Source organism: Vombatus ursinus, unplaced genomic scaffold (assembly GCF_900497805.2).
Source record: "Vombatus ursinus unplaced genomic scaffold, bare-nosed wombat genome assembly UNPS02014798.1, whole genome shotgun sequence".
NCBI classification, from domain to species: domain Eukaryota; kingdom Metazoa; phylum Chordata; class Mammalia; order Diprotodontia; family Vombatidae; genus Vombatus; species Vombatus ursinus.
Window position 1 is genome coordinate 1,054,223 of NW_020954576.1, and position 26,074 is coordinate 1,080,296.

The 26,074-nt window shown below is 47.0% G+C and overlaps 1 protein-coding gene across 2 annotated transcripts; it reads right to left on the reverse strand.

Annotated features, from left to right (window-relative positions):
- Nucleotides 1-25,986, reverse strand: LOC114049858 (phospholipid-transporting ATPase ID). Of its 2 annotated transcripts, none has more exons than XM_027871295.1 (28): nucleotides 25,749-25,986; nucleotides 20,827-20,894; nucleotides 16,832-16,890; nucleotides 16,476-16,589; nucleotides 16,261-16,359; nucleotides 15,961-16,022; nucleotides 15,745-15,817; nucleotides 12,788-12,858; nucleotides 12,483-12,562; nucleotides 12,026-12,184; nucleotides 11,690-11,778; nucleotides 10,642-10,838; nucleotides 7,616-7,824; nucleotides 6,716-6,759; nucleotides 6,187-6,352; nucleotides 5,832-6,020; nucleotides 5,527-5,642; nucleotides 5,266-5,430; nucleotides 5,063-5,174; nucleotides 4,710-4,815; nucleotides 4,378-4,522; nucleotides 3,948-4,131; nucleotides 3,551-3,774; nucleotides 3,298-3,381; nucleotides 2,662-2,907; nucleotides 2,319-2,457; nucleotides 1,245-1,375; nucleotides 1-918 (listed from the first exon to the last, which is right to left on the reverse strand). In XM_027871295.1, exons 2-28 carry the CDS (start codon nucleotides 20,855-20,857, stop codon nucleotides 640-642), a joined length of 3,573 nt encoding a protein of 1,190 aa, XP_027727096.1. In that variant the 5' UTR covers nucleotides 20,858-20,894; nucleotides 25,749-25,986; the 3' UTR covers nucleotides 1-639. The 2 variants fall into 2 exon arrangements, with proteins under 2 accessions (XP_027727096.1, XP_027727095.1); XM_027871294.1 differs by lacking the exon at nucleotides 25,749-25,986 and adding an exon at nucleotides 25,167-25,242.
- Nucleotides 25,987-26,074: the final 88 nt, after the last annotated feature.

Consider the following 26,074-nt stretch of genomic DNA (forward strand, 5'->3'; position numbering starts at 1 on the left):
TAATGGCCTCCTCCATTTACCAAATAAGAAAACAAACCAAACCAAATATAAACACGAACCTATGCATGACACATGACAGGGTGTGAGGGGCCCCAGGCCCCGACAGCTTCCGGGCTTCCCAGCACAATACATTCTTGTGTAATTCAGGAACAGGGAATCTTGCGGTCCCCTCCAAGGATTAGGAGTAAAAAAATAAGGAGATTTAGTGAGTCCCACTTTCCCCTTTCATCCACCCAACCCGTGGACTCCCAGGCACAGTGGGAACAGCTCTCTTTCTGCAATAGGTCCTTCTCTTTGTTTTTGGTTCCATATCTGTGTTCCCCTACTGAAACTGGTCCTCTTTGACCCCAGCTTTGTTCTTAGTACCTCCATCCTCTCCACTGGCCTACTTTTGAGCTCCCTCAGCTGAGGATGTTCTCAGCCATTCTTGGTGGGAACAGCAAAAAGGAAGAGAAAGAATAGTGGTGGAGAGACCAAAGGGGAACACCACTCAGCAAAAAGGAAACCAGAAACAGCTTCTCAGGGACTCTGTTTCCTTAGTGCCAGGCTGACCTAGGTGCTAAGTCCAGCACCCAAGCAGAGTAAGAGTCTCAGCACATCCCTGGTCACCACCACAGGGGTATCCCAGGTTGTAGCTCATCACCCTTTGAGGGGCTTCTCAGACCCACCACTAGGGCTGCTGGCACTGTCACTCTTCTTCCTGCGCAGAGTCTCAATCCAGCTGGAACTGGAACGTGTGGTGAAGCTTGAGAGGGCAAGAGAACTGAGCCGCATATTTTTTCCAGACATAATGAGCTCCCCAAAGCCCTCTTGGTGGGAGAAGGCATAGCCAGAGCGTCGAGAGCCTGTGCGGCCCACCCGCCGCATACATCGGTGCTGTGCCTTCTGTTTCTTCCTCACCAGTTGCGTGTAGCGGACCTAAGGGACGACAAAAAAAGGAGAGAGGGTCAGCAGTCCTCTATTAATCGAATAAGTGAAGAGTTATGTAAGGGAACGAAAGGAGCAGAAATGGTACAACATCTATGGCCAAAGCTCTGGACTGGCCTGAAGGAGGGCAAACAGAATTCAAAATATCTAGAGTGAGGGGCAACTGACCATCACAGATCCGTCCTTGATCCCTGGACAGTCTAGAAACTAGACATTCAGGAGGAGTCAGCCCAACATACTTCCCTTTCAAGCCCACCACCACACCAACAGCTTAGCTTTCCCCAATCCCTCCCACACAAACATGCCTGGCCTCTCACCGTGTCAGAAAGCTCAGGCTTCAGGTCCAACTTTAGGAAGCGGAAGGCTACCACAGGCATGATGCAGACCACTGTGGTCAGCACAATTGTGAACCAGACTGTGGGCTGGGCCAATGTGTTCTGGGCATTACCTATGGAAGGAGAAAACAATCATTAGCCCAAGGGAGTAGGGAAACTGACGGAAAGGTGAAGGGATGATCTCCGGACTTTCGTATTTCTGTTCCTGTCATCTAGACTCAAAACCCCAGGATTCGTTCCCTTATTCCCCACATCCAATGAGTCACCAAGTTCTGTTCATTCTTCCTTTGCAATCTTTTACATCCATCCTTTCCTTTTCATTCCCACTGTCACCACTCCAGTTACAAAAGCCTTTCCAAATTAATTTTATGTCCTTTTCCCTCTAATCCATCCAGCCATATTCATCTTCCTAAAGCACTACTATGATCCTGTAAGTCTCCGAATCTAAACTTTTAAGGACTTTCACTTTCCACTGAATAATATTAAAACTCCTCAGCCTGGCATTCGAGGACAACTACACTCTGGCCCCAAACTACCTTTTCTACTTTCCCTCCCTCTACTATCCTACAAATAACCTATGCACAAGTAATCCTGGACTACTCACCATTCCCTATGCCCGATCCCACCTCTGAACCTTTGCTCAATCACAATCCCAACTTATCAAAATGCTAGCTATCCTTCAAAGGCCACTTAAAATGTCAACTCCTCCAAGAAGCCTTCCTTGATTTCCTTAGCCAGAAATGCTCTCTGTCTCTTACGAATTCTTATTGTTTATTCTGCTACCACCTTTGTTACAAGGTTTACTGTAGCGCACTTATTTGTATGAATCTTCTTTACATCCGACTGTATGCTCTTTGAAGGTAGAGATGACGTCTTAATTATCTTTGTGTCTCCCACAGTGCCCAATACATTGCTGGTAACACAATGCTGGCACATGATATTTAATTGAATTAATTATAAAAGTAACAGAGGAGACACTCTGGGGTCCTCAGCTGGGCTGGCCCCAGGCAATGTTTAGTTCTCTTACTCATCCAAAATGGGGCTTTGGGGACTCACCCACAAATCGGAACTGGTTGGGAAACATCTCAAAAAGCCCCTTGCTGTGCATGGCAAAGAGGATGGCAAAGTAAACAGCCAAGCTTCCCCAGATGAAGAAGTGGTTGATGGCTGTCCAGTAACCTGTATCCAGCCCAATCTGGGAAGGAGAAAGGGGATCAAAAGCAGAAAGAACAACCACAGGCCACAATCCAGGGGAATGAAACCATGATGCCCAGAAGAGCATGTGCCAAGGGAGCCCCACCATGAAAGAGCCCAAACAGGGAATTGACGGAGTAAGATCAACCTTACCCAGGGGTCAGAGTGGGGAAGGAGGTGCCAAGCATGCTGAGATGCTCCATACCTGCACACTGACTACAATGACCAATGAGGTGGCCACAGTGACAGCAAAGGACTGGTAGTCGGCCAATTGGGTGCCATCATCCCGAGTAGCCTCAGCGAACACCCCATAGGGGATGAAGAACATGAGGACTGAAGTGTAGATGCCTTGGGCTATGCAGATGAAGAACTCCCGCTTGTTAAAAAGAAGGTTGAGTTGGCCTGGTTCATAGAGTTTGGGGTACTCCATGCTCCGTTGTTCAGGTACATCCTGTAAGAGGATGACTCATGCTGGGACCGCAGTAGTCACAATTTAAGGTTTACAAGGAAACGTGCTACCCTAAATTCAGCCTCAGTGTCAGTTAACAAAAGCCCAAAACTGCCTCTCTCTTTCCTCCCTCCCAAATCCTCTGCCAAATGGATTTAGTCCCAAGCCAGCTATGTGCACACGAAGATACCCTAGTGTTGAACCAACTATGAAAAGGAGACATGGTGTCAGCTACAGGGCAACTGCATGTATTTCAGAGTGGCACACTCATGTCCTCCTCAGCCAGGTGAGCTTGCTTCCCACATAAGCAGACAATGGCTGATATGATGTCACATTCTTCCAATTGTGCAGAATTATTCAGTGAAGCCCTCTTAATCATCAGCAATCCCATACCTGATCAAAGACCCCCATGGCCAGGACTGGGAGCGAGGTGTATACAATGTTATAGAGCGTGATGAAATATTGATCATAGACGGTCTATAGAAAGGGAGAGATGGAAAGAGGCATAAGTGTACAGGGATAGGGAGGGCAGAGAGAACAGCTGATGTGAGGATACCATCCCCAATAAGGAAACAGCTAAGTCAGAGGCCCTCCTCAGCTCCCTCTCTAAAGCCAACCACACTGAAGGACTGTAAGCACTCCATACCTGGGCTGAGAAGCCGCAGAAGAAGCCAAACCAGAAGTGGACCATGGTGAAAGCAAAATTCTTATAGAAGAAATAACAAAGGAACTTGCACATGCGTAGGTAGGACCAACGCCCATGCACCAGCAGAAGGCGCTGCAGGAACTTGAACTGAGAGAAGGAGTAATCTGAGGCCAGCACTGCCTGTATCCCTTCCTGTCCACTGATCCCCACTCCGATGTGAGCAGCTGCAGAGAGAAAAGATGGGAAGGTCAAGAAATCTACAAACACAGAGCCAGGCCTTTCCTTACTCCCTTAACCTTGTTCCCAAGAGCTGGAGTTAGGTGGGGCTAAAAGACTCCAGAAAAAAGAAAATCCCCCCCATCAGCCTGTGTATCCAACCCAAGCACCAAGTGCTCACTCTTGATCATGCTGACATCATTGGCACCATCCCCAATGGCAAGGGTCACGGCCTTCTTGTACTTCTTCACCAGCTCCACCACCTGGGCCTTTTGCAGGGGGGTCACCCGGCAGCAAATGACTGCTTTGCAAGCACAGGCTGTCTCCAAGAACTCCAGCTCCATATCTGCTTCCAGGGCATGGGCCTGGGAGGTAAAGGACATGTCTCAGACCCGCCTCATTTTCACCTGGAAACTCACCTCCTCCCCTAACCACCACCACCAATTTCCTCTCAAGACAAGAAGAATGAGGACAGACTCGTAGGTGAAGACTACGTGAAAAGATCTCAAAAATCTGGACAATGACATCTTGTTTTTCTGACTATCCAAACTCCATAGAGTAAAGGCTTCAGGAGAGCCTGAGATCTGAGACATGGGAAGGTATTCCCTTACCAAGCTATGACCATTGATGACCAGGGCATACTCTCCAGCGATAGCCTCCAGGACAGAGGTAAGCTTGGAAGAGGAAAGCTTCTCCTGGTAAGAGAAGCCATTGCCAACTGTGCGAGATGACTCCATCATCTTCTCCCGGGCTTTCCTAAACAGAGAAAAGGAATTGGCTAAGTTGAGCAGATAGCATGTACTGTGGCATTTCCCAAGAGAATAAGAACTTGGAACTGAGTCTAAACAGGGGCAAGGAAATCTCCCAGCTCTGACCAAGCTGGCCGAGTAACAACCACCTCACCACTATGGAGCAGACAGGGCCACCACCTCAGGCTTCTCACCTGAGTTCTTCCCGAACCTCCAGAACAGTGTGTCCAGTGACAATAAACACTTCTGTCATGTCATCCGTCAGCATCTTGCAGGAGTAGCCAATATTTACTGCAGTCTCTAGCAAGGAAGAAGCTCAAGATTTAATAGACAGAAAGCACTGGGAGTGAGCAGAATCTCCTTTGTCCTCACAGATGGGAAGGGGGTATTCAGGAGATTTAGATTCAATAGGGGAATTGACCAGTTATAAGATCTACAGACTCCAGCTTTTTTCACTAAAGGGATCAACGCAGCAGAGGAGAAAACCACAAAGAAAAAACCTTGAGTCAGATAAATATCCAAGCCTGCTTCACACAAGTGGTCTCACCTTGCTTATCTCCAGTCAGCACCCAAATCTTAATATTGGCCAGAGTCAGAAGAGCAATTGTCTCTGGGACCCCTTGTTGTAACTTGTCCTCAATGGCTGTTGCACCCAGAAGCTGAAAAAGACCACAATTGAAGAGGGATGAGGTCTCATCGATGTTTTCCATCCATACCCCGCCCCCCAACACAGATCCCTATGCCCCATACCATCATGTCATTTTCAACTTCCTCATAGACACTAGCCAGTCTGTCCTCTCTGCTGTCCTGGGCCAAGCTGGCTCTGAGTCGTCTTTCTGCCCATTCCTCATAGTATTCTTCTTCTAGATCTTTGTAGGCCAGGACCAAAGTCCGTAGCCCATCCCCTGCATATTCCTGGGAGATAAAAGGAGGGGTCAAAACCTTTGGCCCCCAAAATCGTGCTCAGAGCTGGCAAGAAGTTACAGTCCTCCTTACTCTCCCCACACTCACATTCAGATGATCAGTAGTGGTATTGAGCAGTTCTTGATTGGATGGGTGGAGTCTCTCCAACAGGATAGTGTCAGCTCCTTTGCAGTACAGTCGGATCTTGCCCTCTGGATTCCGTACTGTAATGGGAGAGAAGTTCCCGGAAAGATTCAGGCAAGCAGAGACTCAAATAATGTCCTCTCCTACATTCTGACACTAGATTTCAAGTACCCCTTGGCCTGGAGGTGGAATCCTCCTCAGAATGCAGGACTTCACCCACTCCAGGATGGAACTACCTGCCAACACTGCTTCCAGGTCGCTGACCTCACCTATGACTGACATGCGTTTGCGAATATTGTTGAAGTCCAGAATGGCCAGGAGCTGGTAGGTAATGGCTTTCCCCATCTCATGAACGGTGATCGTCTTTGGAGTGCGTGAACGGAACACGAAGCCAAAATTCCTGGCTGCAGTGACCAGTGCCCCCTCATCCGGGGACTGAGCTTTGTAGTACAGCTCCCCTGGTAAGGACAAAGCAAGCTCACTCTGAATAAATCACTCACTCAAAGGACTGCCACATCCAGAAAGCCTGAGCCTGGATTCGCAGCAGAACAAAAACCCCAAGAAAGCAATTAATGAACTAAACTAAAGCCAACACGAACAGCTAAGTCCAGCTTCCCTACTCACCTTCGTTCTTTTCTTCTGACATGACTGTGTGACACAGTGAAAGGAGCCGAAAGAACTCATGAGTGTGGCGGTCCCCCACCTTCACTGCTTCTAGCAGGCTCGGGTCCCAGAACAAGAATTTCTTGTCAGCCAGGGGGTTGAAAGAGAAGTCAATGGGCTCAGGCCTCTAGAATAGACACAAGTTGAGTGTGAGAGTGACCACATGGTCCACAATCAAGTGAGGTTGCTCAGCTGAATTCCAATGAAGGCGCTGCCCCTTATCCTATACCAGTCATTGGACACCCCAAGCTTCCTCTACCCAAACCTAACAAGCTTCCAGGCAGACTGAGCCACTTCCCCTTCGATGCCTGAAGGTAGATCATTAATGAGGTACAGGGTAGTCTTAATCTTAAGACCAGAAATCAGCATTCCCACATCTCCTCCCAACAAACCTTGCCCCTAGATTACTCCTAGATATAACAATTAATACATTTGAACCTTGTCCATGTTTAATGACTGTATTAGAATAATAAATGAGACTCAATCCTACCTCTCCCAATTCAGCCTTGTGTCCCAGGACATCAAAGACATCACCTGCCAACCACACACATCCCCGGAGAGAGATAAAGGGAGAGCATTAGAGCTGGTATTTCAGAGCAAGAAGGAGGTAGGGGGCAGAGGGAAGCTTTCCATCAGGTACATGGAGCCCTGAATCCAAATCTTTCAAATAGAATTACTTACATCATAAAACTAATTCTAAGGGCAACTTGGGGCTATAACTTCTACAGACTTAGAAGGAACCATCACATATTCCACCCAACTCACAGCATTCTCCCCAAAGACAATTTTCATTCTAATACTCATCCATGCTTCCCAAAAGCCTCACACTCTACCAGGTCCACACTTTAAAAAAAACCCAAACAATCCAAATGGTGGCCATTACATTGAGGTTAGTGCAAGCAGCAGTCACTACAGGGACTTAAGCTCTGCAAAACCATCAGTTGCTCTCCATGCTGTGCCAGCAGCTCAGCTATAAGGGCCGCTACAGCATGGCAGCCAATCTACAGGGCACATAAGAAAACCCAAGGCCATTTCCCAGAGACTCACAAGGCCCCTGTGCAGCAGGCAGAAGGCACTGCCTGCAGATCCACTCAGAGTTCAGCCTAGAAGTGCCACTCAGTGGCCAGTTTCTCAGGCTTCCTATCAGCCAAGGAACTCCCCTGTACCCTGGAGCTAGGACCAGGGCAACAACATGAACAGAGTATAAGGGAAGAAATACTCACATCACCTATACCAAAAGACACTTAAAATTGACCCTTTCATAGGTCTTTGTTGCAGTCCACATCAGAAAAATGCAAATTCCCCAAATAATGAAAAAACCCTCCAGTTGAGGGCTAAACCCCTAAATCCCCTCCCACCCTCTGAACTCAAACACCGGCCAGGGCCTCACCATAGCTTCGCCCATAGATGGAACACTTATTGAAGATCATGATATTCTGCGTGAGGGTGCCTGTCTTGTCAGAGAAGATGTACTCCACTTGACCCAGCTCCTCGTTCAGTGTGGTGGTACGAGCCTCTGCAGGCGTCCGCTTCTTCACACAGTACATCTTCTTGTCCCAGTTGATGAAGTAGCTATGACCAAGACGGATCACTTCCACACTGCATGGGGGAGGGGCAAGGGATGGAGAAGGAGATAAAGCTTACAATCACCTCCAGATACCACAATCTCTAACAGGATGAGGGAGAAGGAACACCACCCCCACGAACCATAGGGCATTCATTAGCTGCAGACTTCTACCAAGAACATCTGCCAGGGGAGAAACAAGAATGATGCAGGATCCTGGGAGCAGGAGGGGAAAAACCGTGCCCAGGAATGGGGTTGGCCACTTATACATGGCAAAGGAACCACCCCAACCCCTGCCCTCGAGTCTCTCTCCAGACAGAAAAGTAGAAAAGACCAGAGCAGGCAGGAGGACCACAGGTAAAGGAAGAGGAAAGGGCTGCTAACTAGAAAGGGAACTTCGTTCTTACCTCAGGGCTAATAATGACAGAAACCATGCAGAGAAAAAAACAAGAGAAAGTATGAGAGGGAAGAAAGAAAAGAGAAAAATAGTGAGGTTGTTGGGCATGCCAGGGCAAACTGCATTGTGGAAAGAACCAAAAAGAAGATTCCGGACAGGATTTCTTGACCTCCCAAATGCAAGGCAGGAATGGGCCTTATAACCTGGTTTTTGAACCCCATACCTACGCTGAAGCACTCTGAAAAAAGAGGGAGGGAACAAGGAAACTTGGAGGTCAATACCACTGTACATACGCAAAGTTTTTGGCAGGGTTTTCTTCAACTTTTCAAAATGTTTTTACATCTTTTGTCTCCAATTACCTGGTGGATATGGGCAGTTGGCATTTTCAGAAAAAATCCTATTTCTAGCAGAAAATGGAAAGCTAAAGAGACACTGACCTCATGTCATCCTAGTACCCTGTTCCCAAACCTGATTATAGATCCTATCAAAATTCAATTAAAATACTTGGAAAAATCTGGGTATCAATGAAATCTCCTAAAAACAAATACTCTGCTCAATTTACCAAACACCCCTACCACCACATTTCAACCTGATGAAGCTTTTTCTTGACTGAGATCAATGAAATGACTAATCTTAAGCCCAGAGGTCTAATAATGAAATACACCTCTCTCCTCTCAGTAGCGAGGTGGTGGGCTACCAGTGGAAAATGAAGTATACAGTATCATATATGGTCAATTTTTCCATTTATTTTGCTTAAATGTACTTTCCTTGTTACAAAGAAGGTTTCTTCTGGGTAGGTTATTCAGAAGAGATAGTAATATAAAAAGAATTGTTTTAAACCTCTGCAACACACACCAACCTACATTATAAAGAAGCTTCATTACCTCTCCCTAAACCCACCAAGAAAGAACTTTTTTGGGGCAGCCACTGAGGACAAAGAGAATGCTCAGAAGGAAGATGCAGGAGCCATCTTTAGTTAATAGCTTAAAGGCTCACGTCTGAAAGAAATCAGGCTCTGGTCGAGCAAACACTTGTGCATTATGTACAATCATGCTTCTCCATGCTACTTGCATAGTATTTTGATTTTTAAGTGCTTTCCAATCTATTGGTTCCTTTACTTTTCTCGACACTCCTGTTAAGTAGGCAGAACAAGTATTATCAGTCTCATTTTTCATGTGAGAAAACGGATTCATTGGGATGTTATAAATGACTTGCCTGTGGCCATATGGCTAATGAGTGGCACAGTTAGAATTAGAACCCAGAGCTCCACTCATCTCTGGCCTCATTTCTCAAAGTAAAGGCTCTTCCCTCCTTTTGAATCCCTCACCATCAATTATACCACTGCCAGAACAGTACATGGAAGACTAAGTCAAAACAAAAGGCAGTAGATCTGAGGAGTTTTTAAAAATGTTATCTGAAAAACTGCTTTCAGACAAATTCTCAAGTCCAAGTCATTTAGAAAGAAATGAAAGGTACACAATCATAAATTTTCAAGGTTAGTAGGATCTTGGAGATCATTTGGTCCAAACCCATCGATGGAAGGGTCCAGACGAGCAAAGAGACTTGCCCAAGGTCACATTGCCAGGCAATGGTGGAGCCAATATGGAAAGCCAAGCCTCAGGGCTCCAAGGCCAGTGTTCTTGCCAATGTACCACATAAATTTCTATCTTTCACTGCTGATTCTCATTCCAACCTATTTTCACATAACTGATTTTTTCCTAAAGAACCACTATTATATATCACTTCGCTACTTACAAATTTTCAGTGGCTTCTCAAGGCCTATTGAATAAAGTAAAATTCCTCAGAGCCTCACATGCAAATCTGTCTATAGCTTGGATCTCACCTGTCTATCCAGGCTTACCTGTCTCTACTGCCCAATATATATCACATGTTCTGGCCCAACCAGAATATGTATTATCTGAACAAACCAAATCTTGCCTCTTCCTGATTCTATTCCTGCCTTGATTCCCTTCACCTTTAATACCTTCAACTCTCATTTCTGTCATAATACTACTCAGCCTTCAAATGCCACCTCCTCCAAGCTTTCCCTGCTTCCAGGGAAAGTAATCCAGTAGTAATTTCTTTCTTCGCTGAACTCCCATGGCATTTTCTCTGCACATTCATTCCATAATGCCATATATCAAAGTTATTTATGCATAGATTTGGTAGGTTATGAGCTCCTGAAGGGCAGGGGCAGTGGTATTCAAAGTGCCTAGTTCGATGACTTGAACATAGTAGACAGTATATGTTAAATTTGGTTTTCATACAATATATCACAAAATATTTAGTTACCGTTGCGAAAAGTATGAAACATACATAACCAGGCAATGTTAATGTTTCACCTTTTTGTCCTATGAGGACTCCAAGTTACTTTCTTTAGAATTATAATAGGCTCATAAATATAAAGAACTGCTAAGGAGGCTCCTGATATTTCCAAGGCAGAGGAAGCACATACCTGACATAGAGTGAAATGGGCACCACAGTGTTGAGGATGATTATGTAGGACCAGAAGGAGAGAAAGCCGGAGAAAAAGGCACTGTCCACAGCCTCATCCCATGGCAGGTAGACCTGGAAGCGTGCTCCGACCTCATACTCCCAGATGGCGTTACCGATAGCCAGGATCACCCCCATGCAGACCAAGAAGCCAAAGATCTATTGAAGACAGGATGGGGGCTCAGCTCTCCTTGGCAGGAAAAGGTCACCTTACTACCATGTAACTACTCCTAGCCAAATGCCAACGAGGTTGAAAGAAGGTACTACTTCCACTCTGACGACCCCTCAAACAGGAGGCAGCTTCCCTGCTTACTTGGGATAAATCTGAAGTTCACAAAGTGGAAAATGTTAGTGTTCACAAGGGCCACCAGGGGGCGATCCATATCCACTGAGCGCCAATTTCTGCCATATTAACTCAGGCGAAGTCTGCCAACAGCCTGATCAGGACCAGGGCGGAAGCTCCTTCACCACAGAAGTTGGCGTCAGGCTACCTAGAGTGTGTTGGGGTGGGCAGAGGGGTACAAAAAGGGGAGCAGTACTCAGATTTCTAATGAGGCAAGATAGAATTTTAGAAACTGCCAGAATTAAGTCGGAAATTTTCCCTCTGGGACTCTATCCTGAGAAGGGGTAAAAGAAAGACCCCATTATTCCCCTCTAAAATAGCAATGTTTTCTACATAAGTCCTTCCCCACTCCAATGCAGGTACTGTAATCAGTCAAAGAGAAAACACCCTAAGGTCTGGTCTCCTGTCTCTGGCTGAAAAGCTGCCTTAGGCACATGCCATACTAGGTCATCCACACAGTTGGTATCCAGAGGAGGAGATCCACTGTAATTGTTTTTGTTGTTGATTTGTGCATGTTATTAACTAGATCTAAAAGATCCTGAAATAAACACAGGTTTTGACTGAATGTCTTGCCAGTGACTTTTAAATCAAAACTCAAAACTGTAATGATTACTATGGAAAAGAGACCACAGGAGGTAACAAAAGCACCAGCAGCATCCAGCCTTACCCAGAGCACCAGCGTATTCATCAGCCGGTCAATGCTCGTCCTCTTGAACTTTGTCCTACCACTGTTCTGCATCAACTTTGTGTCAGGACCTGAAAGAAAATGGTAAGTTAGGAAAGTGAAATGACAGACTTTCCTCAAAGATTCTATCCTCACTTCCGGAATGTAGAACTCACCAAAAATTCAGGCAAATGCAGGTTACATTGCTAAAATTTGGGATTGATATCCTTGCCGTTACACATTCTATCAGCCTCAAAGTCTTTCCTGTCACACATCTCAAGCACTGGGTTAAATTCCTAACTGTCTCTCACTCAATTCCTTGGCCTTTGGGAAGCTCACCTGCAAAGATGACCAGTCCAAAGCACCACTCAGTGTTGCGGAGCACACATCCCCGAAGTAGCATATTCTGGTTGCTCAAAGGGAACTTGTTCTCCTTCCAATAAAGGGTGCCACTGAACTTATCCAGCTTGTTGTTGGGGGGTTCACAGATAACTTCACCTGAAGTGAGGACAACAGTGTTACTGGCCTAGCCATGGCTGGCATTCCAAGAAGCAACCAAACTGAGAGAAGAAAGTAGCCTAGTGTCAAAACTCCAAGCCTCTCCCAGCACACATGGCAATAGCAGGAATCTATAACCCATGACGTTTACACAAACAAACCTCCAAGTTATAGATTTCAGTGGATATAGCCAAAAGCTAAAAAAAAAAAGAAAGAAAAAAAAAGAAAGAAAAGATTGAAACATTCCCACCAACCCACCCAATCCTGGCCAAAGACTGGCTCTCCTAGTTCTACTCACCATCAAATTTGGCTAGCTTATTGATGTCCCCCAGTTCTGAGGTCACAGGAATCGCCTGTCGTACTTTCATGTTGGTCTCCCTGGAATGATAGTTCCTCAGAATTCTAACTTCCTTCTCCCCTACATTCTGCCCATGGGCACCAAGAGGGTCTGACTGTTCAACCCTGCTTCCAAAACCCCTCTCATCCCTCAATTCCCAAGTAAGTATAGAATCTAGAACTAAGAACATCTTACCAAATCATTTTTTTAGTCACAGTAGGAAATGAGATGTGAGGCTTGGGATAATACATTTTTATGCTACTTACCCATCCAATTCTGCTGTCTCTATGTAGCATAATCCATGGGGTTCACTACTGGAAAGGAGAAGGAGATCCGCCTGGAGAGAGAATTCCATGAGGTGGTGATGGTAATCCTGTAACCCCAATAGCATCATTCACTGACCCCAACTTAGATCCTACTGCAAAAAGTTCTGGGTCTGCTTACATACTTGAAAATAGAAGAAATAGAATGTGCGCCAAACCTCATGGTAAAAAACAATATAGAGGTCACACTCAGAAAATATTTCTTCTATATTTTGTTAAAGAAGGAAGCAGTCAGTTAGCCAACAAGTAAGTATTAAGCATTTACTGTATTTCAAGGTCTGTGCTAAGCTCTGGGGGTACAAAAAAAGGAGAAAACAAAACCAAAAAACAATCAAAAACCAGTCCCTGCCCTCGAGGATCTCACATCTTAATGGGGGAGATAAACATGAAGATAATTAGGTACATGTACATGATGTAAGGTAATCTCAAAGGGGAAGACACTAGCAGCTAAGTGTACCAAGAAAAGTTTCCTGCAGAAGTCAAGATGTGAAGTGAGTCTTATAGGAAAACAGGGAAGGAAGCTAAAAGATGGAGGTGAGGATCCCAGGCATGGAAGTCAGCCAAGGCAAAAGCACAGAGTTGGGAGAAAAAAGTATCATGTACAAAGAATAACAAGAAAGCCAATGTAGCTGGATCTTAGGGCATGTGGGAGTTAGGGAAGGGAGTAAAGAATAAGAAGATCTGAAAGGTAGGAAAAGGCTAGATTGTGAAGGTCTTTAAAAGCCAAACAAAAGATCCTATACTTGATCCTGGAGATATCAGGGAACCACTGGAATCTGTTGAGTGAGAGGGATGAAATGGTCACATCTGTGCTTCAGGAAGATCACTTTGTCAGCTTAGTGGAGAATGGATTGGAGCGGGGGGGGGGGGGGGACGGGGCGGGGGACTTGAAGCAGGGGGGCCAATTAGAAGGCTATTGTAACAGTCCAGCTGACAGGTGACGATGGCCTTAATTACAACGGTAGCTCTATCAGTGGATAGAAGGGGGCATAAGAGAGATGTTCTGTGAAAGTAAGCCTTTCAAAGGTGACCCTGAGGTTTTGAGTACCCACAACAGCCATAGTCAAGTATGGAAAAGGGGAGCATCTGGAGGGGGTGGAAATAATGAATTCAGTTTTCGAAATGTTACGTTTGTGATGCCTATAGGACACTGAGTTCAAAATGTCTCAGAAGCAGTTGTTAATACAAGAGTGCAGGACAGGAGAGAGATTAGGGATGGATATATAGATCTGAGAATCATTTGCATAGAGGCAATAACAGAATCCACAGGAGCTGATAAGATCACCAAGTGAGACAGTAGAGGAGGAGAAGAAAAAAGGCCCAGGACAGAGTCATGAGGGATACCTATAGTTAGCAGGTTTGACATAGATGAAGAACCAGTAAAGCACATTGAGAATCAAGAGAGAGCAGTGTCAAAAAGAAAAGAAAAAGAAAACAAAAACAAAAAACTCAGAGGGGATCCAGGAACAAAAAGTGATCAACCACATCAAATGCTACAGAAAGGTAAAGCTGGATGATGAGAATTGAGGAAAAGTCATTAGATTCATCAATGAAAAAACCAACAGAAATTTTGAAAAAGGCAGTTTCAGTTGAAGGAAGCTAGATTACAAAGGATTTAGAAGCAAGTAAAAGAAGAAAAGGCACCAAATAGAAAGCTTTCTCAACCAGCCAACGATTTTTCCAAGGAGGAGAGATATAGGATTACAAATAGCAGAGATGGTGGGATCAAGTAAGAGGCCTGTTGTTTTGTTTTGTTTTCTTTTTAAGGATTTTAGAAGACACAGGCATGAAGGTACTAGAAAAGGACCCAATAGATACAGAGAAATTGAAGATTAAAAAGGAAGAGGACACGACAGTGGGGGCAATCTTCTGCAGAAGACGGGAGGGGAAGGGATCGAAGGTACATGTAGAGGGACTGGACTGGGCAAGAAGTACCACTTCTCACCGCAAAACCAGAGTAAAGGAGGGATAATAAGGAGGAAGTCTTGGCAAACAGCCTTAATTTGTTCAGTGAAGTGTGAAGCAAGGTCCTCAGCTGAGGGAGGGAGTGGCATGAGATGGGAGACCAGATGATTTGAAACGACCACTGTGAAGAGTGGGACAGTAAATCAATTAGGGAAGAGTAGAATGATTGCCTTGTTGCAGTGAGGACTCAGTTCAGATTAGATAATACAAATGTGTAGTATACCCAGTTTCATGATTTCCTCCAGCTCTGTTCAGCAGCACATGAATAGAAGCAAAGAAGGCAGATGGTAGGAGTAACTCAGGGTTGAGATTTGGCAAAGCATGGTCAGCAATAAAACAGAGGGAAAGAAATTCAAGAGTAGAAGTTAGTATAAAGTTGAGTTGGTTCACCAAGAGATGACAATAGCTATCATTTATATAGCACTTTAAGGTTACAAAACCCTTTATAAATATCTCATCTGGGGCAGCTAGATGGCGCAGTGGATAAAGCTCTGGCCCTGGAGTGAGGAGGACCTGAGTTCAAATCCGGCCTCAGACACTTGACACTTACTAGCTGTGTGACCCTGGGCAAGTCACTTAACCCCAATTGCCTCACCAAAAAATAAATAAATAAATAAATAAATATCTCATCTTATCTTCATAATAGCCCTGGAAAGTAGATGCTATTATTACCATCCCCAACTTACAGAGAAGAAACTAAAGGAGACCAAGATTACATGACTTGCCCAGGATCACACAGCTAGTAAGTGTCTGAGACTGGATTTAAACTCAGGTCTTCCTGACTCCAGGTCCAGTGCTCTATCCACTGGGCCACTTAGATGGGAATAAAGGGGAGTACCCTAGCCAGGGCAGGCTTCTCTAAATGGAGTAACTATACTATTCTGCCAAAGGTTAGAAACAATCTTACATGCCCAGAATGTTGCCCTGTTTCTTACCGCCACAAACTGGTTATTTTCTAGCTTTATAATATCACCAACACGGACATTCATCCATTGTTCTTGCTGGAGGCTGCAGAGGACAAAGAGACGAAGAAGTGCAGCATCAGTTACTAGTCTAGTTCTTTTTTTTTTTTTTTTTGGGTGTAAGTGACTTGCCCAGAGTCACACAGGATGAGACTGGTTCAAAGCCTCCTTCCTTAGGTAGGTACTTACATCCCACTGATCAGCACCTGAGACTGTCGGTTATTCACCTGGTTATCACTCTTGTGGCGGAACTGAAGAGAAAAGAAAGACCCAAAAAGGTGAAGGACACCATATCCCCCAGCTCCTTTTCACCTCCCAGGTATCAGATTAGGATGGTTTTAGGTGATGACTAGAACAAAGACTGCCCAGGATAATACCATTTGGTCCCAGGTAGATATACTCTGAATGGGCCAGGTTAGCCACGACAAGATATCCACTAACTTTTGTTGGGAGGAGGGTGGAGAGAATAGAGGATGGAAAACAACTCACATAATCATCAGTGGCATCTTTTACAGCTGTGATGGTAAGGACAAGAACCAAAGGCACAATGGTGGTGAACCAAGACAAGGAAGAGATCTGTGGGATCAACTACAAAGGAAAAAAACATGTATTCTTCTATTGCCTTGCCTTATTCCTCTCATTTGCTTCTCTCATTCCTGTGCTTTTCTGAGGTTAGTGGAGCGTACAGTATAAGGGTCACTCACCTGCAGAATGAGGAGGAACAAGAAGTAGGTATTGGCAACTTCCTGGAACTGTTCAAAGAGGTTGACAGGCAGGAAAGTGACAATGTTGTACTTGGAGGTCTTGATGCAGTTACTCTGTGGCAGGGAAAGGGTGGGGGTAACAGATGAGCATGGAGTGGCTACATTCTACTCCACTGACAAGTAACTAAATGAAAAATGCATGAGCAGCAACAGATGTGAAAATGGCCTAGGAAACTGGACCCACAACAGTCCCAGAATACCAAGAGAAAGATATACATTCCCACTTTGGTGTAATTTCAACATCTTTCCTTTAGGTAGACCAAATGCACAGCAGAGACTGAGACAAGGTCACTCACCGCATACTGGAACTTCTCATTGTATTCTCGGTCATTGGCCCGTGCCCGCCTCTCTTCCTCTACGACAGACATAATAATGAGTGTTAGCAGAGACAACTTGAGACCCAACCTACTATTTCATCACCCCTACTCCATTCTGTAGGGGTTCCACTTTCCTCTTAGAACACTTGGCTCCTTTTGCTTATTATAGTTCTAATAGCCCCCCTTCCTGGGGGAAAAATCTGTATCAATAAATTTCTCTTCCCAACACACAGCTATGCAGATATAGCTCACACTACAGAAAATGGCACAGCCAACATAGCTTTCTCTTTTCCTCAATATGCATTTCAACTGCTGGCACTCAATTTCTTTAACCCCTATTACCTTTGTAGCCGGCTAAAAGAATGCCACTGGAGAATTTCCCAGATCCCTTAGTATCACTGATTCAGTCCTCTTTTTCAAGAAGGGGTGGCAAGTGAAGAAACAACCCCTTTAACCTTTCTCTATCTACTTTCTCTACTACTAGCATAGTGCAAAGCACTACCCCTCACTCAAATGAAGGTGATAAAGGGTGGGGGCAGAAGGGAAACACTAGATGAAAAGGAGGAGAGTCACAGTGCCCCAAGAAACTACACTGCTGCTGCTGCAGTGTCCCAGCCCCACGTGTAGTCTCCCCAACAGGAGCCACCGATTGTCACATGTCACCAAGACTGGCTCCTTACTGGTCCATGATGACATCAGCTTATTTCAAAGCTCATCTTCAAGTCGGAAGGAGGGGGAAGAGGTCAGGGATATGGGTCATGCAGACTCAGACAGGGACTTTAGGGTAGGGGATAGTGAAGAAGAGCATGAAGGGAAGAAGGGAATGCAGTCAGAGCAGTTATACTCTAGCTCTCCAGCTATAATCCTCTATACTCCATGTTCTCTCTCCCCCACATATACCCTAAATGATGTTTACCAAGAATATGTCCAATGTATAATTATCCCAAACCCCTTCTACAGTTCCTACATAGACTTTAGGTGTCCAAAGGGACAGATCAGTGCCCAAAACCCCAGTCCCATTGAACTGTAGTGTTAACCCACGAATGGTGACCTCAGTATCAACTTATATCCAGGGGTTACCCTGACCCTCAGGCTAAGAAAGGGAGGGAGTACAAGGGCTTTTGCTGCCTTAGTCAGCAATTCTGGTATTTTCTAAACCTGAGAGAGACCTAAGCAGGAGGTAGGAAGAAAGGGGGAGGTGTATTGGGACACCACCTGCAGAACATACTGCAGTGCTAAACATCAACTCAATATCACTCACCTCCTCAGGCCCAATCCCAGGGGTCTCTTTCCCTGCTAAACCAATTTCTCTCAAGAACTTCCCAACAAGCTTTCCCCTTTTTCTGTCCCCTTGAACCACAGATATCACCATCCTGGAACTCTGCTAGTTCTGCACCACTGCCCCTCCCCCTACCTAGACTCCCCCAAATAGCAAGGAGGAATAAGGAGAGTAAACTAAGAGGCCACAGTACCAGCCAACAATCCCACAGACCTGGGGGGGGGGGGGACCTTGGAGAATGAAGTGATTGGGAAGGTCATGAGGGTGGAAGGGAATAAAAGGTCACAGGGAAGTGAGAAATAGGAATTTGAGGGGAGGTCTCCAAGAGGGGTAGGGTTAAAGATGTGGAGGTTTGGGGAAGAACTGATGGGCTGGGGGTCAGAGAGATAGCACAGCGAAGGGATTACAAAGATGGGAGTTACAGAGATAGCATGAGTGGCAGAGAGTCACAGAAATGTGATGGGGGTCTGAGGAATAAAGCAGAGAGACATAGATATTGGGACACCTAAGAAAGAAGAGTCAGAAAAGGAAAGGGTAACAGAGATAGAGGGGTTTGCAGACAAGGGATGAATGGTCATAGATATGGAGAGTGCCATGGTGATGGGATGGGGAGGTCAGAGAGATGGGATGGAGGAAGCCAGAGATGCAGTGGAGGGGGCCACAGAAATGCAATGGGGAGGTCACAGAGATGGGACAGAGAGGTCTCAGAGATGAAGTGGAGGGCCACAAAGATGGGACGGAGGGTTAAAGAAAGGAGATGGAGGACCAGAGAGAAAAGATGAGGGATGTACACAAGATGGGGGGCCAAAGAGATGAGTTAGGGAAGGTCACAGAGATGGAATGGGGGGGGACACAAAGATGGGATAGAGAACCACAAATAGGATTGAGAGCCAGGGAGAAGGGATGGGGGTGCAAAGATGGGTTGGGAGCCCACTGAGTTGGGATGGGGAAGTCGCAGAGATGGGATAGAAAGGGGCATAGAGATGAGATGGGGATACAGAGATAGGATGAAGAGGTCACAGGGGCAGAACAGTCAGAGGAGGGCGGGTAGGAAGAAAGCCTGGGTGGGGGTGAATGAAGAGAGCTCCCTCCCGTTACCTGTCCCCCAGGAGGGCTTCTTTCGACTCCAGGCGGGGGGCACCCCTGCCCGGGACCACTTCTCGGGCATCTCCTTGGGGACCGTCATGATCCCGGCTACAGTGAGGGGTGCAGACAGTTCGCAGGGTCCCTCCCTCCCTCCCTGTCTCCTCAACGGAGGAGGAGGAGGAGGAGAAGGCGGCGGGCGGGCGGCCCCCCAGGGAGGAGAGGGAGCAGCGGCCGCTCTGAGGGGAGCCCCGGCCGCCGGGAGCGCGCCGCACTAGCCTGCCCGGCCATCCTCGCGGCCGCCGCGAGCTCTGTCTCCGCCACCGCCCCCAGCACGCCCCCTCCCCTCCCATCCAGCCCCGCCCCCAACCGCCCCCAACCGCGCACGCAGAGGGGCTGGCGCACGCAAGCGTGCGAGTCCGGAGTCCCGCCCCCTCCCACGACTGCAGGGAGAACCCACTTGCCAGCGCGCCGCGTAGACGAAAGAGAACGCGCGAGCCCTACCTCTCCCTCCCCCTCCCCGCCCCTCAGCCTCCCATCTCTCAGGGATTAGCCAGTACGGTTACGGGATCACCGGCGTCTCCCGGGGCAACCGCCTCCAACCAGCTCCCGCTGCAGGGAAGCTCCCGACTAGGGGGGCAGGGCGGGGGCGGGATGTAGGAGAAGAGGAAGATGGGGTGGGGATGGTAGAAGGAAAGGATGGGGTTTGGGGAAAGGAAGGAAAGAAGGAAAAGGAGGGACCCAGAGAAACCTCTTTGTTAACGCCAGAGAATGGAAAAAGTGATGAAGAATGAGGAAAAATAGCACCGTGACTGGCCTGGCACTGGCCTCATTACTGCATACTCAAGGAGCTCTGTGTGACCCTGGCAAGTCGCTTAACTCTGAATCTGTTTGTTCATCTTTAAGATTAGAATAACACCTATTTTACGTGGTTGATGGGAGCATCAAATGAATATGTAAAGTTAATTGAGCACTATATAAGCGATCTATTATTATTAGCTAAAAGAGATCTTACAATTCATCTAGTACAAGCACTTCATTTCACAGACGATCAAACTGAGGTTCAAAGTGGGAAAGTGATTTGAGGTAATATCTTGGACCGGGGATTCCAATCCAAATGGCTCCAAATCCATCAGTCTTCCCACCACACCACTCTGCCTGCAATTCCTCCTCCCCACAACTGGTCCCACTCTGCTACTAGCAGCTGAAAGTACTCCCTAAGATGTAGAAAGGGAGATCTTCGATCCTTGTCCCCAATGCTGTTAGATTTATTCCCAAAGGGACTTTCAATACATAAAAACATAGGATTCAGAATGGAAATGGATCTTAGAGATCATAGTCTAATGCTCTCATTTTACTTTTGAGGAAACTGAGGCTTATATAGTAACCTGATAAAGATTCATCCAATCATTATTTATGGATCTATGTGCAAAGGTACTTTTTTTTTTTAAATTTCAGGTGTTTTTTTTTGTCCTAGAGTAGGGAGAGGTCAAACCCAGTATTATTGACTCTACTTCCCTCTAGTCCCCTTGCTGTTTTCCTAATCCCCTTTAAGCATTGGTGACACTCCTACAGTGATTAAAAAGAGCCATGCCATTCTTATTTTCCTTACCTGGGGGGCGCTTTTTTGTACACAATGCCATCTCACCCACAGCAATCCCGGCAAGCCCATGGGAGATCCTGCAGGGAGAAAGAGCGGGGATGCATCAAGACAATGACATCTATAACTGGATGTCCCGTGGACATCTTCAACTCAACATGACCAAAACTGAACTCAATCTTTTCCCTAAGCTCTTCCTGCTTTCAAACTTGTCCCCTAGACTTGAAACCTAGGTGTCATCCTTGATTCACTATAACTCCCCATGTCCAACCCGTTGCCAAGGCCTGTTGGTTTTATTTTTGCAACACCTCTACAATACACTCCCTCCTCTCTTCTGATACTACCACTGCCCTGATTGTGCACAGACCTCTGGACTACTGAAGCAACCTGCTGGTTGCCCTGCTTGCCACGTCTTTCCCTTCTCTAGCTAGTACACACTCCACTTAACTGCTAAAGTGATTTTTATATAGTCTAACCATTACACACACACACACACACACACACACACACACACACACTCTCTCTCTCTCTCTCTCTCTCTCTCTCTCTCAGTCCTCCCTCAACAAACTCCAGCAGCTCCCCATCACATCCCGGATCAAATAGAAAATCCTCTAGTGTGCACAGCCCTTGACTTACCCCACGATCACACACACTTTTCCGGTCTTCTTATACCTTACACCACTACACACACATACTCTTCAATCCACTGACACTGGCCTCCTTGTTGTTCTCAAAGGAGACACTCCATTTCCTGACTCGGGGTATTTTCACTGGCTGTCCCCCATTCATGGAAAGCTTTCCCGCCTCATCTGTCTCCTGGCTTCCCTGGCTTCCTTCAAGTCCCAACTAAAATCCTACCTTCTACAGGAAGCCTTTCACAATCCCTCTTAATTACGGTACTTTCCCTCCCTGGACTATTTCCTATTTATCTTGGACGTAGCTTGTTTATAAATAGTTGTTTGCAAGTTATCTCCCCCATTAGATTGTAAACTCCATGAGGACAGGATTGCCTTTGACCTTTCTTTGTATCCCTGGCACTTAGCACAGTGTCTGGTACACAGTAGGTATTTAATTAAATGTTTACTGCCTGACACCCTATGGATTTCCCCATCCCCCTCCAATACACACATTTTCAAATCAGGTCATCATTTTAGTCCTTTAAGAACAAGTTCAAGGGCTACTTCCTCTTTATAGGCCTCCAATCTCTTCTGCTGGTCCCTTTATGAACTTTTAATTCAGTTAGCTGAACGTACACTGATGAAGTACCTCCTCTGCACTTAGTAAAAACTGTGTGTTTTTAATTATTCTAACTTGTATTATAGTAACTATGCATATTCTTTTTCTCCCCTATTAAACTATCAGTTCCCTGACAACAGACTGTCCTTTTTTTATTTTTAAAACTGGTATCCCTGCCACCAAGCAGGGCCTTATTCACAGGTTATAGTATTAAACAGTTCATCAAATCCTGTTTTCCCCAGCTTCCAGCCTTTCAGCAACTAGTCCTACCTGTACCTCTCAATGATCTCAGAAAATGCTGATGCTGCTTATCCCCTACGTCCTCCCCTCTCTCTATGCTCCTCTTGGTGACGCTTCACCAAGGGCCCCAGCTGCCAAAAGCTGGGTAGCCTTACTTGTAGGGAAAACAGCTAGGAGCAGCTAGGTATTGAAGTGAACAGAGCTCTGGCCTAGGAGTCAGGAGAACCTGAATTCAAATCCAAACTCAGACACTTAACACCTACTAGCTGTGTGACCCTGGGCAAATCACTTAATCCGACTGCCTCACCAAAAAACAAAAAAAACCAAACAAACCAAAAAAAAGCTAAGAATGGAGAACAAACGTGGCTTTGTCTTTGGGGAACCCGCAAGGCCTTCAAGGAGAGAGAGATGCCTATATATGTGGCAGAGAAATCTGATGGGAGTATTCTCTACAAAGTGGAGTCCCCTAAGGACAAAGGTTAAGGGAGCTTGCTAGGGTATGAAAGGAAGCACCTGCCAGAGTATCCGGAAGAGGGTGGGTCCCACCCTTCAGGCCCCTGCTTCCTTTCCCCTCATTCCAGGGGCTCCTGTTATTACCTCCTCCAAAGGCTCTCACATCAGAGGTGTGGCCCTCACTTCCTGTACAAGTAGCACCCAAATTTCTTCCTCTTAGAATGGGGCTGGCTAACTGGCTCTCTTTCCTCTTTTTGATGGAGAAGTCTCCAAAGTTCTTGCAGGGAACTACCCCATCAACATCTAGCTTGGGAACATGACAGCACTCTATTCCTGCCCAGAGAACAGGGGACCAGGATAGGTACTGAGACCTTTCTGTTATGCTACTCTCTCCTTCTTTCTCTCCACTCCCTTCACGTATCCCAGAGTTTAAAATGACTTGGCCACCAAAAGGCTGTTGGAAGCATCTCCTCCCTAATTAAGCATGGTCCAGAGAAAGTTGCCAACCTGGTACCTGCCCCTTTCACCACCTCCTTTTCCCTTTATACAAGGGGTGGAGGCTTTCCCTCCTTCTCTGTCTGAGACACACCCCACAGCCTGTCAGCCCCAAGAGATACTAATTGCCTGTCTACTCAACCTATATAATTACAGTCTCTGGCTGAAGCCCCAGTCACATACATACCACGTTCTCCCTAAGCTGGCTCAAAGTTCCACCTCAAATCCCAAATCAGGGTTCAAGTTAGCCAAAGTTTTGCCCTGCCCCACTTTTTAACCTCAGAACCTGAGGGGTTTAGCTCAGAAATTGTAGGAGATATAGCCTTATCCACATTTTGAAGATACCAACCCCACCCAGTCTGGGGGATGACTCATGGGTGGGTGGGGTGATGGGGGTGAAGGGAGAGAATTGAAGGGAGGATAGGGCATCACGAGGTTCCTGTGACTCCATCAGTAATCCCAGCCCCACCCTGGGGTTTGAAGGCAATTTGGAGACCACTATCAGGGCCTCGGGAGGGAATCCTATGGGAGGTGGTTAATGAAAGAGACATAAACTCCTCTCAGGAGCCTTGGATGCCTCCCATCCCTGCCAAGAAAATTATTTCAATGTCTCAGACTCTGGGGAGATTCAAATTGGAAAATTAAACTCCCAACCCTTTGGAGTCCTCTCACCCCAACTCCATCTAGTTTCAGGGACTCTATACCTGGAAAAAGGAGTGGAAGAGATCATAGGAGAGGGCGTCCATACCTCACCTTCCTCCCAAGCCTAGTCTCTGAGACTGATCAGGGTCAACCCTGGCCGCCAGATTCCACCTCCACTCCCCCAGTCCCTTCGAGAGACACCCACCATGTATAAATAGCTACCAATGGAAAAGAAGCTGGGCTGCTTTGGGGCTGAAGAGAGGGAGAATAGTTGTGATAAACTCCTCTTCCTAAGTCAAGATACTACCCTGTCTTCTTAGAGAGCCCCTCTCCCAAATGTTCCTTCCCTCCTTTCCAGAGGATCTTGAAATAGACATGGAGGGAATACATCTAAGTATAAATAGGTAAGAACATGGAATTCAAGCACCGTAGGTCATTGCTTTTCCCACCAACCCACTTCCCAAAATGAAGAACTGAACCCTGGAAGTCCACAGCTCCCAATTTCCTTCCACTGGTCAATCAATATCTGCTTCTCCCCAGCTTTAAGGCGGGGAGTAAGGCCCTCATATAAAGGAATTTGGCCCTCTTTTCTCTATCAATTCTGTTCTTAAAACTTCACTGCCCCATTCTCCCCCCATCTTCAGTTTTTCTACCATCCCACACTCAAAGATAAAAATCTCCCAGACGGTCCTAGATCTCCCCAGAATCCCTTTTTTAACCAAGCACTCAGAAGTCTCCTGCTTTTTTCCAAATCTCTTTTTCTTCAATATCACTTCCTAGTACTCTCAGCCCCAAATCTCTGCATAATATTCTTACCTTCCATGCCCCTTCCCTCCTAGTTTTTCCCAAGCTCTCCAATATTCGAATTTCCTAGTTCCCAGTAATCCTATCAACCCATCCCACCTAGCCCTTCCTAGCTTCCATAGCTACTCTTATTCCCCCAGTGTCCTAAACAATCCTCATGTAAGCCAGTCGTCAGTTCTTCCTCCTTCTCTACCTGCAGATTTCCCCACCTTCTCTCACTCCTCTCCAAAATTCCTTTTCCTCCCTGGCTTGTCTGCCTCATCTGCTCCCAGGACCCCCATCTTCCCTTCTAACCTCATCCCTGCTCCCCATTTCCCCCTCTATCTGTCCCCGGGAGGGACCTCACGCCTCCCCTCCTCTATCCCTTCTCATCACCCCGAGCCCTTCCGCGCTCTGCCTCTCCCGATGCCCCCGACTCATCCCCTTTCCGCTGCTCCGGCACCCCCGCACTATCCACCCACGGGGCTCCGCTGCCCCCTCACCTCTCCTCAGCTTTCAGCGCCCTGCGCCCGGCCCCGGTGGCCCTGTCCTGCCCATGCCGGGGGCTGGGGCGGGGAGCACTCGGCTCCCCGCGGGCTCCCGCCCCCCCCACCCCAGCTACAGCCCCAGCTCCCCCCTGGGCCTCCAGCCGCTACTTTGTGTCAGTTTCGGCCACGGCGGGGCGGAAGTGACGGAGACATCTGTAGAGGGCGGGGGGCGGGAGAGGGGGGATTTGGGGAGCGGGAGATGGGGGGCGGGAAGGTGGGCGCCGCCATCTTTGTGAGGGGCAAGGCGAAGGTCTTAACCCTTGAGCCTCTGCAGTCTTGTAGTGCAATCCCTTCTACCCCCACTGGTCGCCCCTCCCATCCCCTCCCATCCCCTCCCATTCCCCGTCCATGTTAGGGGCAGGAGGGCAGAGAGAGGTTAGTTAGGTTTTGGTTTTCTAAAGGGAACGAGAAAGCTGTGAAAATTTCTCTGCGTCTGGAAGGACTGCCCGAGCATCTCCTTTATGCTGTGGAAGGGGCGAGGCCGAGGAAGCGGTGAGTGAGGAGGGTCTCCCTCTAGAGGCTGCTTCTCCAACTTACCCCTTCTGCTCATGCCCTGTAGAGTTGCCCCGTGCCCTGCATTCTTCTCGCCTTAGCTCATCTCAGTGCATTCCTTCCTCTCCTGGGAGAAACTCTAAGAAGTCGATGTTGGGCCTCTCGTGCCTCAGTTTCCCCCATCTCCGGGCCTCGGGTGCTGGGAAGGGTGGAACCCTATAATTAGCAGCAGAGGCGGCACTAAGACCGCTCCTTAGCTGGCTCACTCATTCCCTGTCTTCCCCAGGTCTTCTAGTGTCCGGGACAGATTCCCCCACCCCTAATTAACCTTTGAAGGTGTCTGAGTCAAGGGGAGGAGCCCCATTGGTGGT

Bases quoted from the DNA above. Each gene is read 5' to 3' on its own strand.
- LOC114049858 (XM_027871295.1), bottom strand. From the start codon at position 20,857: ATGGCATTGTGTACAAAAAAGCGCCCCCCAG. The intron at 12,859-15,744 runs GTAAGAAACAGG...TTCTCTCTCCAG, and splicing joins AAAATAACCAGTTTGTGGCG to GCGGATCTCCTTCTCCTTTC. The intron at 4,132-4,377 runs GTAAGGGAATAC...TTTACCTCCCAG, and splicing joins TCATCAATGGTCATAGCTTG to GCCCATGCCCTGGAAGCAGA.